This window comes from Mustela nigripes, chromosome 2 (assembly GCF_022355385.1).
Source record: "Mustela nigripes isolate SB6536 chromosome 2, MUSNIG.SB6536, whole genome shotgun sequence".
Lineage (NCBI taxonomy): Eukaryota > Metazoa > Chordata > Mammalia > Carnivora > Mustelidae > Mustela > Mustela nigripes.
The window spans coordinates 82,977,001-82,994,831 of record NC_081558.1 but is presented as its reverse complement, the minus strand read 5'-3'; the positions used below and the strand labels follow the sequence as shown (position 1 = coordinate 82,994,831).

General features: G+C 41.3%; 1 protein-coding gene across 1 annotated transcript in view; it reads left to right on the top strand.

The window, feature by feature from the left end:
* KAT2B (lysine acetyltransferase 2B) overlaps positions 1-17,831 on the top strand; it is a 102,068-nt gene that overhangs the window by 53,093 nt on the left and 31,144 nt on the right. Inside the window, exons 5-7 of the mRNA XM_059390863.1 lie at positions 863-1,044; positions 8,550-8,741; positions 14,595-14,701. Coding sequence (XP_059246846.1) covers positions 863-1,044; positions 8,550-8,741; positions 14,595-14,701 — 481 coding nt within the window. The remainder of the gene's footprint in view (positions 1-862; positions 1,045-8,549; positions 8,742-14,594; positions 14,702-17,831) is intronic.

Here is a 17,831-nt window from a genome sequence, read left to right as displayed (position 1 = left end):
GTTGACATGTATAGACGTTTTCTGTGAAGTATTGTATCTTTCCTCAGAGTCACTTTTTAGCCTGCCATTCTTGGCTAAAGAAATCTCAGATACTCTTGACTGAATTTCTTGATGAAAATGATTACAGAAGATAGGACATCGGGGTGTCTACAAATACAAATAAATGTATTTTTATCAGTCAGTTTTCAGTAGAAGAAATTTTACTTTTGTCTCCAAACTCTATTCAGTAAGAATTGATTTGAAATTAGATTAGTCGGAAGTGTTCTACAGAAACATTGAATTAATCTGCAAATTCTTTTAGAAGCTCATGATTTTGAATAAGATTTTTTTTTTCTTGGTAATCTTGCTGAAACCAAAAGAGTGATAGTAAGCAGTTTAAATTGTCATGCTTGAGTTCAGTGGAAGTCATGCTAGCAGCTTTCTGATTAAAATTTTGGTAATGTAAAAGTGTCATGTGTATCCAAGAACTTCATATACATGATGGACATATAGGACATATACATGATGTCCTATATGGATAGTGCAGCAAGAATTATTCTGCAAAATAATCCTGTTTTATTGTTTAATAGGTTTTGACCTTTTCAGTCTGTGATTCTGATTTTCTCTTTAATGCTTGAGGATTGCAGCGGGCATAGAATAGCAACCCACAGCTTCTCTGTCTTGTCACTTTTCATCCACTGTGATCTGTGGCATGATTCCCTCTGGGCATTCCTGTTTTCTAATAAGGAAAAGGAAGAGATTTTTGTGAATAGAGAAATGTCTGTTCTCTAGCTAATAGCCACCAATGGCACTGACTGTGTGGGTGTTCAGAATTAGTATGATTGCATAGCTGTATGAATAAATTGCCTTCCCTCCTTTTCAGGGTGTGAATAACTTTGTACAGTACAAATTTAGTCACCTGCCATCCAAAGAAAGGCAAACAATTGTTGAGTTGGCAAAAATGTTCCTAAACCGCATCAACTATTGGCATCTGGAGGCACCATCTCAACGAAGACTGCGATCTCCCAATGATGATATTTCTGGATACAAAGAGAACTACACAAGGTAATTTGACGACAAGTTCTTTTCTTTTGGCTTCTTAGAACCCATTGCAGACGTAAAATTACTACTTGTCCCTACAAGCAGAGGGTTGCCCAGTTATTGTGGTAACTCCATCAATTCAGAGAGAATGTTTATATAATTTAGCTTCTTATTAATACCATGATATTTTGAGGCGTGAGGGATCCAAACCAGCTAGCCCTATACTATCCAGTTTGATAGTTGATAGCTACATATGGCTACGGAGCACTTGAAATGTGGCTCGTGTGAACTGAGATTTCGAAGCATATACAAACAAACAAAAAAAAGAATAAAATATTTCATTAGTAGTTCTTTTTATATTGACTCCATGTTCAAGTGATAATATTTTGGATGTATTCAGTTAAGTTATGTTAAATTAATTTCATTTGTTTCTTTTTACCTTGTCAGTGTGACTACTGGAATATTTAAAATGACTTGTGTTGCTTGCTTTATATTTCTGTTGAACATCACTGATCTAGGTAACCATACTGTGACTCTTTAATGATTATACAGAAACTTTCACTCATTTAAAAAACCAAAAAAAATGACCACAGATATAATAGCATTAAAAAAATTTTATAAAGAAGGAAAGGTCACGCTAGTCCCAGCACCATGATGAAACCGGTATCATTAAACATGTTGTCTTCCAGTCTTTGCCCTCTAACTATTTTATATTATTTAGAATGAAAAAAAAAATCTATAGAATTTGCATCCTGTTTTTCTCCGTACTTAACAGCATATCAAACATGTTATTGGTCACATTATGGTCAGTTGAGTTGATGTACTGTAATTTGCCCAACTCTTTCCCTGTTGGTGGACATCAGGCTGTGCAAATATTCCTGGATTGCATGTTTTTTTCCCTTAACATAGGAATTTGTTTTTACTGTTTTTGAATTGCAGAATAATTGAACTGACTTTAAAAATCTTAAACATGGGCCACACAAAGTAAGATGACCTACATTTATTTTCATTTAAGTAGGAGAATGACTTGATTCCCATTTTATAACTTTCCCCCTTTTGTGCTTTATTTATTTAAGTAATCTCTACACCCACCATTGGGGCTTGAACTCACGACCTAGAGATCAAGAGTTGCATGCTCTTGCGACTGAACCAGCCAGGTGCCCCCACCCCCTTTTATATTTTATAGGCACATCAGGCTTGCTTCAGGAGGTATTCCTGACTTAAAGTAGGCAATTTTTTTATAACCTGAGGAGCACTTGTACCCAGGTTATTATTTTCTTTTTAAGATTTATTTATTTATTTGAGAAAGAGAGAGAGTGTGCGTGAGCAGGAGGAGGAACAGAGGGAGAGACTCTTGAAGAGGACACCCTGCTATGGATGGAGCCTGAGTGGGGACTTGATCTCAGGAGACGCTGAGGTCATGGCCTGAGCTGAAACCAAGAGTTGGACATTTAACTGACTGAGCCACCCAGGCATCCGTCCAGGTTATTTTCTCTAACAGTAGGAATGAGTGCAGTTTAAGATGAGTTTTCCAGTCGCCTGGGTGGCTCAGTGGGTTGGGCCTCTGCCTTCGGCTCAGGTCATGATCTCACTGTCCTGGGATCGAGTCCCACATCAGGCTCTTTGCTCAGCAGGGACTCTGCCTCCCCCCTCTCTCTCTCTGCCTGCCTCTCTGTCTACTTATGATCTCTCTCTCTCTCTGTCAAATAAATAAAATCTTAAAAAAATTTTTTTTAAAAAGATGAGTTTTCCTCTTTGATTATTGACCCAATATTCATGAGTAATATCCCCTTTCCTCTCCCCCTTTCTTTTACAAGATATGTAATTTGAGTTATAAAGTATTTCCATACTAATGGACTTTTATAGGAATTACAGATTTATCAGTTTTTAAAAATTACCTATTTCTATACTTTCATTTCAGAATTTTTTATGAAATAATATAGTTCTTATATTATTGTAAATGTCATTTATAATAAGGGCTAAGATAATCTATCAAAAATATAGGGATGTTGGGTGCCTGGGTGGCTCAGTGGGGTAAGCCGCTGCCTTTGGCTCAGGTCATGATCTCAGGGTCCTGGGATCGAGTCCCGCATCGGGCTCTCTGCTCAGCAGGGAGCCTGCTTCCTCCTCTCTCTCTCTCTCTCTCTGCCTGCCTCTCTGCCTACTTGTGATCTCTCTCTGTCAAATAAATTAAAAAAAAAAAATATATATATATATATATAGGGACGCCTGGCCAGCTCAGTCAATCGAACGTGCAAGTCTTGATCTTGGGTTCATGAGTTCGAGATCCACGTTGGGTGTAGGGATTACTTGAAAAATCTCTGTGTGTCTGTCTTTTAAACCCATCTGTGAACAATTAGCTAAGCTGAATATTTGCTAAAGCCAGACCTCTGAAGGTATTTACCACTCTTAACAGAGGAAAAATTGTTTCATCGAGAAGGAGAATTAAATGTAAAGCAGCATGGGAGGTTTTACTGTATTTTAGAAAACAGTAAAAATATGTACTGTGTAGCATTTGGGAATTACCAAGAAATGGGTGGCACTTGCAAATACTTAAGGAGTAGTAAAATTAGAAATGGAACGTTGAAATGAACAGTGGGTTTGAATCATAGCTCCATCCCTCCCTCGTTCTGTATGATTTAGACCAGTCACTTCACCTCCTTAACCTTCAGTGTCTTCGTCTGTCCGAGTCTCATGAATACCCTGACTGTTCTGTGTAGCGTCTGGCACACAGGACGGGTGGTGGGAAGATGCTAGTCATTGTTTTCCTCCCACACTTGTTCTGTAAAACTCAGTTGCTGCCAGCGTGGGACTCTTAAGCTAGAGTGTGTACAACTGAAGGAGAGTATCATTATTTGACTATGAACTTTAGAAACTAAAATAACAGGGAATAGAAAGACAACAGCAGATTCCTTTCTAGCCCAGCCTCTTGAGCCAGGGGCCGAGGGCTGAAGGAAGAGTGGAGTCCAGCCACGGTGAAGAGAATCTGCTGAGAGACTGGAATGAGTACACCCCGATGAGTTCCAAAACCTGCTGATTTCTAGGTAGAATGGAGACGAGAGCCTCTGTTAATAATAAATAAGGAAATGAAGGTAGACGACGCTCATCTCCCCCGCTTGCCCGCGATCACGCCACACTGATGAAGAAAGGGAAGTACAGAGAAGCAACCTGTGAAAATTATGAGAAGCAGTAATTGTTTCAGAGGAAAACCTCACTGTCATGAGCCCTTAGGATGTTAGTCAACCACACACCACTACAGCATGGTGTCTCACCGATACTCATCTTCTCAAAAATGGGTAATATTACAGGCTGCAGGCACCACCAGGTTTTATCTTGATGTGTAAGTGAACCTCAGGACCTGTAATGCTGGTTCAGCATATAATTTACAGCAGTTGTAGCGGTTAGAACAAAGGAGCTGAACGCTTCTGGAGCTTGTACGTCAGCAAGGAAATGGGGGGAAATCGGATTCTCTGTGGAAGAGGCCAGACTCAGAGAATGATTATTGCATAGCTACCCTGTGAAGGTTTTCCAATAAAAAATTAAGTCCAGATTGAACAGTAGAATTACTTAAATGACTTAATCCTCTCTGTTCTGAGTGAAGGAAAAATACGAATATTTTGCATACTGAAAATATCTGATATTGTCATGCTAACTATAGGTAATGATAATAAATAATGGAAGTATATATCCCCGGAAATCACTGTGGATTTAGAAAAAGATCTGGACAAATGTTTTGAAGTTTCCTGAATTTTGAGATGGTACATTAATACAATTCCATGAAGAAATAACCTGAAACTAAAGTGTCCGAAGATGGTGACTTTTTTTTTTTTTTTAAGATTTTGCTTATTCATTTGACACAGAGACAGCAAAAGAGGGAATACAAGAAAGGGGAGTGGGAGAGGGAGAAGCAGGCTCCCCACTGAGCAGGGAGTGGGATGCAGGGCTTGATCCAGGACCCTGGGATCATGACCTGAGCCTTAAGGCAGATGATTAACGACTGAGCCACCTAGGCACCCCTGAAGATTGTGACTTTTTCAAATACATCTGACCAGCAGAATCTGCTACTAGAAGTGGTGAATAATTAGTTTTAGACTTTGAATTGTGCAGACCTTCTGAAAGGTGTGACGGTCACCCCTATACTGGGGAGTTGTTTTGTAAGAATACAGTGCAAGTTGGATATAACTAAGTTGATTTTGGTGGAACAGTTGTATGTAACCATTGTTGCATGACTAAGCATTCATCATTAGGCGTATAAGTCTAGGACAGTACACAGCAGGAACATGGAAAGAACAGTGGGCTAGGGGGTAAGAGACCCCCAAGCCTTGAGTTGGGGTGAACTAGGACAGGTCACTTAATTCGTATATACCTTGGTATTTTCATTCCAGCAAGTAGGATGACATGGTTTGTGCTCAAGTTCTCCAGGTCTGTTCACATTTAAAGTTTTTTTTTTTTTTTTTTAAGATTTTTATTTATTTGACAGGCAGAGATTACAAGTAGGCAGGGAAACAGGCAGAGAGAGAGGGGGAGGCAGGCTCCCTGCTGAGCAGAGAGCCTGATGAGGGGCTCGATCCCAGGACCCTGAAATCATGACCTGAGCTGAAGGCAGAGGCTTAACCCACTGAGCCACTCAGGCACCCCCTGTTAACGTTTTAAAGAAAACAAGGTGGTTGGAAATCATCATGATGCTGTCAAAACTCTGAGAGAGTTATTTGCTGCATACATATGCCATTTTTATTAGTCATACATACATGAATGAACTATCCTTTCACAGGTTTTTAGAAGACCTGAAACCAGTCATTTAGGTAAAATCTTTTCCTATGGTCCAGTGTTTGGAGGAGTGTGTGTGCAGAGACGAGGCATATGAGTTCCCATTTCTTCTTTCTGTCCCACCCCGCTTGAGGACCGTGTCATTTATTTAAAGTAGCACTCAGACACCACCCGTTGACTCAGTCTGTCTTAACCATCCCATGCACCTTAACAGATTGACCAAATGAAATTAACCTTGGAAGTCAAAACAAAGCTGAAAAGTATCAACTATGGTCTGTAAAATGGTTTTCAGAGGAAATGAATGGAAGTCTATTACTTGAAACATTTTACTAGACAGTAACAATCTGTGTTGCCTTCCCTTACCCTGGGAAGATTGCATGGCCTGTTAAGCACTTCTTTATAGCACTTCATGATTTTTATGGTAATATTTATAACCTACCACTGCTATAGCAGAAATAACATCAGTTTTAAATAGACTCTTGGACATCTGTGACCCCTCCACAGATGGAAATGCTCTGTAGACTCAAAATCAGCACCTGCCATAGACCCATAGTGTGAGCCACAAATGTAATTTATAATTTTCTAGTGGTTACATTTTGAAAAGTAAATAGGCACAGGGCATTAATTTCAGTAATGTGTTATTTTACCCAAGATATAAATACTATTGCACTGTGTGATCAATGTGAAAAATTATTAATGATGCATTTTTACCTTCTTTTGTGTGGTCTTTAAAATCCAAAGTGTATTTTATCCTTATGGCACATCTCAGTTCATTCCCTCAGTTTTAAATAGTCAAAGCTAAATGGAGTCCTACCAGAGCAGTAAAGTTACGTTTCATGGAGAAGTATTTCACACTGTTCCCATTTAAAAGTAAATTTTAAATTGATTAAATGCCATTAAAAATTGAGCTCCTCAGTTGCCCTAACCACATTTCAGGTGCTCAGTAGTTACATGTGGCTGGTGGCCTTTTTTATCTGCACAGATCACAGAACACTCCCAGCAGCAAAGATGGCTGTTTCAGACAGTACTGGTCTAAATCCTGAGAATCTTTAATCTTCCAGTACAGAAAATTGGACACATTTTTAACATTATAGTCTTGAGATGGCCCAAGTCTCATGAAACTGAGTTTCTGATTATTAAAATTTGTAACTTTAACGTTTGTCATTTCATAATTAGTCACTCGGGAGCTGGCCTCCCTTCAGCCCCGGATATCTTATAACCTCATTAAATGGCCACAGACTAACATCCAGCTGAGGCTGGCCTTGAAGGTGATACAGTTCTGTTCGAAGCACAAAGTAAATGTTCTTGCTAGCTGTCCGCTACCAGGATCACTGTTCCTTTGACAAGATACAGTGACACTTAAGATGTCCAATTGGTAATCATAAAATTACATTTGGGTATAAATTGTTACGACAGAAAAGCTGAGAGAAGTATAGAAATAGTAGCAGGATTTTAAGGTTAATTTTGTATTTAGGCAGGTGAACTTGAACTAATGAAAATTGTCTTTTCGGGAGAGGAACTACCACCACTGCCGTCATACGCACAGGGAAACTATGAAGTGATACAGAGTAAGATAAAGAAAGCAATAAGCATGAGTTAGTGACTGTTATTCCACTCTTTATTAAGGGTCTGAAAGTTCGTCAGGAGCTTCCCATTTGCAGTTTGGGCCCCTCTGAGCCCTCTTTCCCACTGTAAAGATTAGAAAGGCACACAGAGAGCAGAGGTGTTCATTTTTAGAAAGCAGTCCTGTCCTGGAAAAGTATGTTTGGCTCTGCTACCAAGGAGTAAGGATCTTCTGAGGTTCTGAGCCTTGATCTGGTGCCACCCTCTGACCCCCACTCTACAGTGATAGGACTGGGTCCTGGGAATTTGAGACCTTGCATCCGGGCCGACCATAAAGAAAGAGGGCTGATTTTGAATAAACTTTCATTCTCCAGCTCCTCTTGGCTGAGGGAGCTTTCTGCGTTGTGTGCCCTACATAGCCAGCGTACCCCAGGACTGTGGTCAGATCTCAAGAAAGCCTCTGGTTTCCCTCTGGGCCTGGGCACTCGTCCAGCTTTCTGTAATGCTGAAGTGCATTTTTAGGTTGGAGACTGAGTCATTGAAAATGTACCTAAGCGACAGATGGTGAAGCTTATTACTTCCTGCGTTTTGACTGAGTTTTGAATAGTCTTGAAGATCTTTATCTTCCCACCAAAGCTTAGGGGTATGTGAGTGCTGTGTAGGCATTTTAAATTTTACTCAGAGAACGAGTTGGTGGATTTCTGAGTCTTTCACAAACGGGACTTACTCAGCTTCCCCTTTAATTTCTTCTTTTATTTAAGCTACGATTTGTGTACCAGAAACTTGAATTACAGTGTGTACTCTCCATACAGTATCTCCTGGCATGGGTGTACCAACCCAACAAAGTAGGTATTATTGCTGTCCCCTTTTTACAGATAAGGACCTAGAGACTTAAGAACATAATTACAGTTTCCAGGTCATGGCAAAGCAGGGGTTTGACCCCAGGACTGTCTGACCACAGGACTCACTGCGTGATGCTGCAGTATGGGATGGTTTTCCTAGAGCTGGACCCCAGTGCTTGTATACAGGCGAGCTCCTCTAAATTCCAAGGTTCCTTAGCTGGCAGGGATACTACTGCTTATCACTGAGATCTAGTTTCTTCTGCTGTGGTTACTGGTGGGAGAGTCACCATCATTGGACATGTCAGAGGACCTGGGCGTTTAAGGGATATTGATGGTGCTTGTCTCCTCTTATCACAGGTGGCTGTGTTATTGCAACGTGCCCCAGTTCTGTGACAGTCTACCTCGGTATGAAACCACCCAGGTGTTTGGGAGAACACTGCTGCGCTCAGTCTTCACAGTCATGAGACGACAACTCCTGGAACAAGCGAGACAGGAGAAAGACAAACTGCCACTTGAAAAACGAACTCTAATCCTCACCCATTTCCCAAAGTAAGAGAGCACCCTTGCTGGTCTTTGATCCTGGAGCTTGTGACTGATAAACACACACCGAAGCCTGTATCAGTAAGGAGATCAGGAATGCCAGCAAAGTCATCCCAGGGAAGAGGAAGAAGGGACCCTCTCCTTCTCAGCTCCCCTTGTGGGTCTTTTTTGGTATTGCACAGCGAGTGTATCCGTTGTTGGCGTGAATTGGTATTGCTTGCAGACATGGTTCCCTTGGCCCCAGCTCATCCCACCTGGATCCTGGTCTCTGGGTCTCGCAATGGGGTAGAGCTTTGTTTGGTGTATTTAGCTGCCGGTACGCTAGAGGAGGATGGGGCGAGTGTTCGGAGCAGTTTCCATCTACTTGGCAGGACAACTCAAGTGGATCTTTTTTCCCATCCCACATCTCCAATGCTTTCAAAGCCTGGTGAATCACTCCTACCTCAGCTACAGTTAGCCTGCCCCCTCACTCTTTGTGAACTAGACTCCAAGAGCAGGACTGGACTGGAATAGAGAGGCTCCCTCCGGAATGATCTTCGTGTGCCTCTACTCAGTTTTTAGTAGAATGTATGCAACTCTTGTGCACCTTGCTTCTGGTGCCTGCAAGAGCTCTAACAGAGAAATAATCACTTAAATATTTTTCAGATGAAGGAAATGTGTTTAAAGGAATCAGAAGTTTCAGTGCTGGACTCTTGGCCTGGGAAATGCATTTTCAGTGCTAAGAACCAAAAATTTAAACTAAAAGTCTGATTGCTTATGAGGGGCTGAGGATGCAGTTGTCGACTTGTGAGTGAGCCAGTTTATTCCGTGGGTGGCATTCTGCCTAGACCAGCGCTTCTGGTGAAGGAGGCAGAAGATATTATTGGAAAGGGCTTTCTGGGTTCGATAGAGACTTTGTTTTCCACACCATTGAGAACTGCGGGTGTAGAGAAGAGCATTTATTTATTTATTTATTTATTTAATTTTTTTTTTTTTTTTTTTTAATTTGTTTGACAGAGAGAGAGATCCCAAGTAGGCAGAAAGGCAGGCAGAGAGAGGAGGAAGCAGGATCCATGCCGAGCAGAGAGCCCAGTGCGGGGCTCGATCCCAGGATCCTGGGATCATGACTTGAGCCGAAGGTAGAGGCTTTAACCCACTGAGCCACCCAGGTGCCCCAATTTATTTATTTATTTTTAAAGATTTTATTTATTTATTTATTTGATGGAGAGATCAGAGGCAGGCAGAGAGTGAGAGGGAAACAGGCTCCAGGCTGAGCAGAGAGCCCAGTGTGGGACTTGATCCCAAGACCCTCAGATCATGACCTGAGCCGAAGGCAGAGGCTTTAAGCCACCCAGGCGCCGGGAGAAGAGCATTTACTTTTATTTATTTATTTTTTAAAATTTTATTTATTTATTTGACACAGAGAGATCACAAGTAGGCAGAGAGGCAGGCAGAGAGAGAAGGGAAGCAGGCTCCCTGCTGAGCAGAGATCCTGAGGCGGGGCTGGATCCCAGGACCCTGAGATCATGACCTGAGCTGAAGGCAGAGGCTTAACCCACTGAGCCACCCAGGCACCCCAGAGAAGAACATTTAGAAGAGGAGGTATTACATACTTTAAGCAAGTACTGATGATGCCCTATTTTAGTAGGGAAGCTAGATTTTTATGATTAAGTTACTGTTAATTGGATTACCCAGTTTATTTCTCAGGAAAGATAGCTTTAATTTTTAAGAATAAATTAGGTCCAAAACAACCACAAAAATGTTTTTTTTTTGCTAGAAATTAACTGTAAATTCCTTTGCAGTTTAACACAAATCCTAAACTGTGGGTAGAAGATGTCGTGGTTAATTCTGGTGAGATTTAGCTGAACGCCTGATATTTGCACATAAATCCTAGCATCCTGAGTTTCAGTGTTTTCTTCAGGCAACTGGTTCCTGAGACTGAGGCATGGCAGGAATATTTTGGTATTCTCCAGGGAAGAAGGTTCAGAAGTACTGGAGCTGCCATTTGGGTCTTGTCCCTAAGTGGGTTAGAATCTCTTACACATGCTCTCATATCTAGTAGCTGCCTTTTCACTGGTCTGAGCTCCTTTCCTTCAAGATTGAGAGCAATTTTCTTTTCTTTTCTTTCTTTCTTTCTTTTTTAAAAGATTTTATTTATTTATTTGAGAGAAAGAAAGAGAGAGAGAGAGAGCATGATAGGAGAGGGGATCAGAGGGAGAGGCAACTTCCCACTGAGCAGGGAGCCTGATGCGGGCCTCAGTCCCAGGACTCCAGGATCATGACCTGAGCTGAAAGCAGACACTTAACCAGCTGAGCCACCCAGGCACCCGAGAGCAATTTTCTTATTTCTCTATTACATCTGCCACATAAGCAGCATTTTATATTTTTATAGTTGTCATTCTCTGTCTCAGCCAAGGCATAAAGAGGACCCTCCCCCCTGCTCCACCTTTTATGGTATTTAAAGAGAAATTTTAATTACCTTACAAAGTAACAGGGTTTTTTTTTCCCCCATAGCAAATTCATTTTGCTTCTTGCAGATATTTGCTAATTATAGTGTGTTATGTTCCTTCATCCCATAGTTCTGGCATGCTTATGCTATCGAGTTAAAAAATCAATGCTGTTTTTTTTTCTCTTCTCTATTACTAATGGTAGGGTAAAGCTACCACCCACTTCTCCTTTTAAATCCCTTGTCATTGAATATGACAACATGGAGGCTGATGGGGATTTATACCTCTAGCCTTGGCAGCAAAATAACGCACATGGAAGCTTAAGGTGCTGTTAGAGTCTTCGGTGCCGGCTCAGGGTGAGAGCTGTGCCTGGCTGCACGTCACTCCCCGAGGTGGCTGTGGTTCTCACATGCATTTGCAGGGCTCACATCTTCATCTTCCTCCTCTTCATCTGGGCCCTTTCTTCCTCTTGGCTTTAACTTGTGCCTTTCCTAGGGCACTTGGGTGGCTCATTTGGTTAAGCATTTGCCGCTTGATTTTGGCTCAGGTCAGGATCTCAGGGTGGTGGGATCTAGTCCTGTGTCTCTCAGCAGGGAGTCTGCTTTCCTCATTCTCCCTCTGCCCATCCCCCACGGTGCACTTGCTCCTGTGCTCTCTTTCTCAACTATATAAATCTTTAAAAAAATCAGTATGTAAATAAACAAAAACAAAACTTGTGCCTTTCCTCCCATCTACCAACTTACAAGATTATTATTAGAAAGGTTCAGTATCTGTATTTTACCCTAAAAGTGATAAATAAATGCGCATGCTGATGAAAATTTGGTTAAGAGAAAACGAAGCAAAAGATGCCCCCCAAAGCCCTACCATTCAGAACTACTTTGTGTTTTTAGAGATTTTTGTTTTACGCCATGGATTGTTCTTTTATTCCACATGCAGTTTTGAATCGTATCTATACACAAAGGAAGCTCTCTCTCATGACATTGCATTAAACTATTCTTTATTATAATAACTGTATTTACGTAGATACAGATATAACACACACACACATACGGATATATAGAATATTTTTCCTAAATTAGTAATGGCATTCATCCTTGGTGAGTCTCTGCAAGGCTTTGTGAAAGAGTGTACTGATCATACAATTACCGATAGAGAAGGAGCCTAGAAAAGGAAAAGAAATTTACTTCTGTGATGAGGGGCCGTTGAGGAAATCTTGAGGGCTGTGTAAAAGAGGAAGGGGAGAAAAGGCCTCAAGCACTTTTTCTCCTCAGCAAGATCACAATGTGATCTCAGTAAGGCTCTTAACCTCCTACTGCTGTCAGTCTTTCTGTGATTGGTAAGAAACATACCAAAATGTTTTAACATGTAGCATAATGGTGGCTTGGTTGGAAGTAGAAGTGATTCATGCAGTTTCTATAAACCATGAATTAAACTATCGTGTACGGGTAGGTACTCATTCAAATGGTCCCTTGTTCTTGAATCTGAGATTTAATCTGAGCAGCAAGTAAGAAGACCCCTCGGACCTTTTCCCTATCTATTTTCACTTCAACAAACAAACATCTCCCACCCCTGAAATCATTTAAAATCATGCAGGCATTGATAGGTGAGAAGAATTGTGGTACTTTTAGTGATAGGGATAATGATGATGATGTTTCTGATCCTTGATCAGTTGTCCAAAACCTTGATACTGGTGTTTCAGAATTCAAGATTTAAAATATTTTGTAGAGGTAATATGACACTTATTTTATATTTCTCAGTTCTAGGGATAGGGACAGTCCCCCTAAATCATATCTATTCATAATCGTAAAAACTATAAATAGTTTTATGTATGTTCAGATCAGATTGTTATGAAATGGGTCATGGAAGATCTTTTTAAAAGAGCTTTTGGGGTTCAGAATTTCAGATACAGGATAGTGGACTCATCATATTCAACCTTTATTGCATCATTGCAGCGTGAACTTCATGAGGGCAGGATGTTCACTCTGTCCTCACAGCACCTAACACAGTGCCTGGCACAAGGTAGACGTCCAGCCAGTATCTGTTGAATGGATGAATGGAACACTTACATGGGGGTCAGACACCATTTTATGTTGAACATTAGCTTATTTCTCACTGTGACCCTTTGCAGGAATTACTATTGATATTTCTGTTTTATGGAAGTAGAATCTGAGAAAGAGGAAAGCTAAGAATTTCTTTCAGGGATCACAGAAATTGAGCGGTGAGCTCAGCCAGTGGATTCTAGAGCCCAGGCTCTTAGCCATTTTTTTTTTTTTTAATTCCTCCACTAGAATGTATGTGCCTTAAAAAGAGGCTTGTAGAAGGGTATTCCAGTACCAGACATGTAGATTTGTATTGGTATTTTAATCATAATTCTTTAATTTTTGTGTACATAAGTCTAAGGTACTTCATCAAAATTTAATTATCTAGGCCTGTTCTTATGGACTACTTTTCAGTAAGCCCAGGTAGAGCTTGGCTATCTATATTTCTAGCAAGATCTCCAGGTGATTTCTGTGGGTCCCCAAACTTTCAGATCCATTTGGTTTATAACTTGACAAAAAGTATAACATAGTAATCAACCACAGTCTAATCCTAGCCCTGTAATGTACTAATTGTAGAACTTTGTGCCAGTGATTTAATATCTGTGCTTTAAGTTTTTTTCTTCTGTAAAATGGCTATAATAATGGATTCTGTGTCATAGGTTTTTTAAGAAGATTACCTGAATTAATAATACATCAACCACTTAGAACAGTGTTTGTAAGAGTTATATACGTGTGTGATAATAAAAATAAAATATGTGGCTCTTTGGTTTGATGTGAGGATTTGATAAGTTCATAGACGAGTATATAGGCACATGGCAAGCACTTGATAACTATTAGCTTTTGGGATAGACAATGACAGTGGTAATGACAGCTACATAGGTGGTGAAAATTTTTTTTTTTAGATTTATTTATTTATTTATCAGAGATCACAAGTAGGTAGAGAGGCAGGCAGAGAGAGAGGAGGAAGCAGGCTCCCCGCTGAGCAGAGAGCCAGATGCGGGCTCAATCCCAAGACCCTGAGATCATGACCTGAGTGAGCCAAAGGTAGAGGCTTTAACCCACTGAGCCACCCAGGTGTCCCAGATGATGGAAATCTTGCTCTGAGGTTGAGGAGTCTCAGTGCACTGCATTCCTACTGATAGAACACTGTGCAGTCTATCATGTCAAACCATGCAGAATCAGAAGAGAATAAATTTGTAGAAATGTATTTTTAAAATTTGAATATCCTGGAGCCGCCCACAGATCATCATTCGAGTCATCATTCATGAGCGTCTTTCTGAGTTGAAAGTGAGATGCTGATGTTGGGATGATGCTTGCCATAGATGGTTAGGGCTTTTCTCCCTCTGGTAGTGCATTAGTTTTTTTATCTTACTGTTGCTTTTACTCTTGGTGCCTAGGTTCCTGTCCATGTTAGAAGAAGAAGTTTATAGTCAAAACTCTCCTATCTGGGATCAGGATTTTCTCTCAGCCTCTTCCAGAACCAGCCAGCTAGGAATCCAAACAGGTAAATTTCTTTTTGCATAAATTCGAGAACAATTGGGAAGTGTTAGTCACAGCTCACTCTGCATTTATTTGTGTTTTTTGTCAAAACACTGAAGAACAGAGCCAGCAAAAAAGGAACACTCTGGCAAATCTTGTATCTGCATCTCTGTTAATGAGGAGCGCAGGTGCAAATCAGTTAAAATCAACTCCTCCTTGTACCTTAGTGGGTTTGCTTAACTTGCACATTATAATTTTATAAGAGGTGTAAAATACCACACAGCTCAGCTGTGTAGTCAAATGCTTCTTTTTAAAGACACATAAGGTCTCCCTCCAGGGCCAGATATGCCTGGGAATCCAGTCTTTGTGAATCTGTGGTGTCTGGTGGGTGGTACATCAAGTTACTCTCATGGATCAAGGTAGGGAGGTGAGTGGAGAGGAGCAGTCTGAGTCTCAGGTCATGAGATGCTTCCCAGTGGGGCTAGAGCACCCTTGGCATTGCGTTGAGTGGCGGCATTTTGACAAAAGAAGACACATGAGACTTCTGGAGTCACACTGATCCCAGAGAGAGGATCTGAATTGCCACCTTTGACACTTGGAAGACTCTGGAGAAGTTTAGCAAGAGAGGCCAACGCAGTCATTTATATGTGGCCACAGGGAAGGAGACTGCAGAATTTTGACGTCAGTTTTCAGTGTATCTAGCTCAGTGTGTAGTATTTTTGCCTGCAGCAAAAAAAAAAAAAAAAAAAAAATTATAGTCAAAGTCACCTTCCTGAGTACATGGTTCTGTGAATTCTGACAAACACACACGGCTGTATAACCACCGGTCCCATCAAAATACAAAACAGTGGCCTCACCCCAGAAAACTCCTTTGTAACCCCCTGTTGTCCATTCATTGCCCTGCCTCTAGCCTTGGCAACCACTGGTGTTGCTTTTGTTCCAGGAGTCTGCCTTTTCTAGAATGTCATATGAATGGAATCGTATGGTACACCATTTTCTGAGTCTGACTTCTTTCACTCCACGTAATACATTTGAGAAGGTGATTAAAAAAATTTTTTTTTTTCATCTAGAGCCCAAGTTTGGATGCAGATATAATTAAATCCCTACCAAGCAGAATACTTAGGGAATGAGGTAGTTTGGCTTGGATCAGATCCTTTTTGTTTGAATTCTCGTTTTTAGAGGCTTGTGTTTTTAGTATGGGCAGGACATGTTTTCTGTGTGGCTGGGCATATCCCCTGCATTGTGCTCTCTGTCCCTGTGCTGTTCACTTTATCTTGATCTCATCTGGTTTTCAAATGACATCTCTCCCCCGAACCCTTTCCTTACTCTTCCTGTGCCTTCCATACTCTTCCAAACTCTCACAGAACCTTGAATATATCTTATCTTTGGTTCTCTTAACTTGTCTGCCTGTGGCGTCACTTGTGATGATTTAAAATAATACTGATTGCTGAGGCTTTTCCCAAGAGAGTGATATAATTGGTCTTGCCTAGACATTGAGACTTTTAAAAGCTCCCCAGGTGATTCTGATGTGCAGCAGTATTTGCGAACTGCTCTGTCATACAGCACTTAATTCCTGCTATCCTAACCCTGTTTTTCTATAAGCCTTGTCTCCTCTGAGTTTGACTCTTGGGTGGTGAGAGACTGTTTTCCACAATAATAATAACATACTTCTGTTAAGTGCTTCCCTATGAAGTTTGCTTCATATGAAAGCCTTAGCACAAACCCTGAGAGGTCGATATTATTATCCCCTTTATGTAGATGAGAAATAGAAGCTGCAAGAAGAGCACCAGGTGGGCCCACAGGCAGAGCTGTGGGATTCCTTAACTGCTTCCTTTCGTGAAGAGCCGGACTCTAGCTGCTAGCCCGCGGTGCTGCTCTGTCATGTGCTGCAGATGTGCAGGCAAATGCCTGTGGGAGGAACTGTGAAGAACACAGCGCCTTCCTTAGGGCAGGGGACAGCAAAGCTGACAACTGAAGTTGACAGCAGGGTCGGCTTTGTTCTTTTCTGGAGGCTCTTCCCAAGAGGATTCCTCTCCCTCTCTGAAAACTCCCCTTGACCCTTGCCTGCTCAGAGTGCTTCCCAGTCTGTTTGGCTTCCGGCACATTCTGTGCCGTAGCACAGGATGGAGAAGGCGGACATTGTCTCTTGACTCTCGGGATTCCACATTTATTTCTGTGATGAAGGTTGTAACCCAGTTGAGCTGTATTGTCCTCTTTAATACTACCCAAATCTGTCAGAAGCAAGCTGCCTTTTCCTGTTCTTCTGTAATTGCAGTGTGTTCTCTGGGGGGAAGGAAGAGTGTAATCATCTACTTAATTGGCATGTCTGCACGTCTCTGCAGCTGTGATAAATGACATTTGTAATGATGGCTCTGAAGTTTTGCAAGATACTCAGATGTCTTCAGAGTCACCGGAGTTCCTCTTTGTGTGGAATCACTCCAGTGCACTTTGAGATTCAGAAGGCCTGTATCCCGGAAGCGAAGCCACACAGCCTGGCACTTAAGTGTATTCTGAGCCCTATGGAGCGCTGCCTCTGTGGCTCCATTCATGTCCTCCATCACTTTATTGGCTGTATAGAACGTTCTCTGGGTGCTGAATGGTGGCTGCATTGAAACTTAGTTGAGCATTCTCTCTGGGCACCCGGCTGCCCTGCCTTACTCTGTCCTGTATGAGACCAGTGCCACTGAGAAGGTCTGTGTCCTTCATCTGCTCTCACCCCATTAGCTATAGATCAGCAGCACACTCTCAAAGCAACGGCCTATTTCCTACAATGGCTTTATAAAACAAAACGGAGAAGTTTTTTTATTTGTAAACACTCCCAACTTACAGAAAAGTTGCAAGAGTAGGACAAAGAAATCTTGCATACTGCATCTCCTTTCCCCAGATTCACTACTTATTAACATTTGGGCATATTTGCTTTATCTTCTCCTCTCTCTCTCTCTTTTTTTTTTTTTTCCTAAACTGTTGGAAAGTTGCAAACGTCATGCCCCTTTACTGAGCTCAGTGGGTATCTCCCAAGAACAAGGACATTCTCTTACTTCACAACAGCACAGTTATCAAAGTAAGGAATTTAAGCTTGATGCAATATTATTATCTAATCTGTAGACTGCTTTCCATTGTGCCTCTTATCTCAGTCATGTGGTTTATAGCAATTT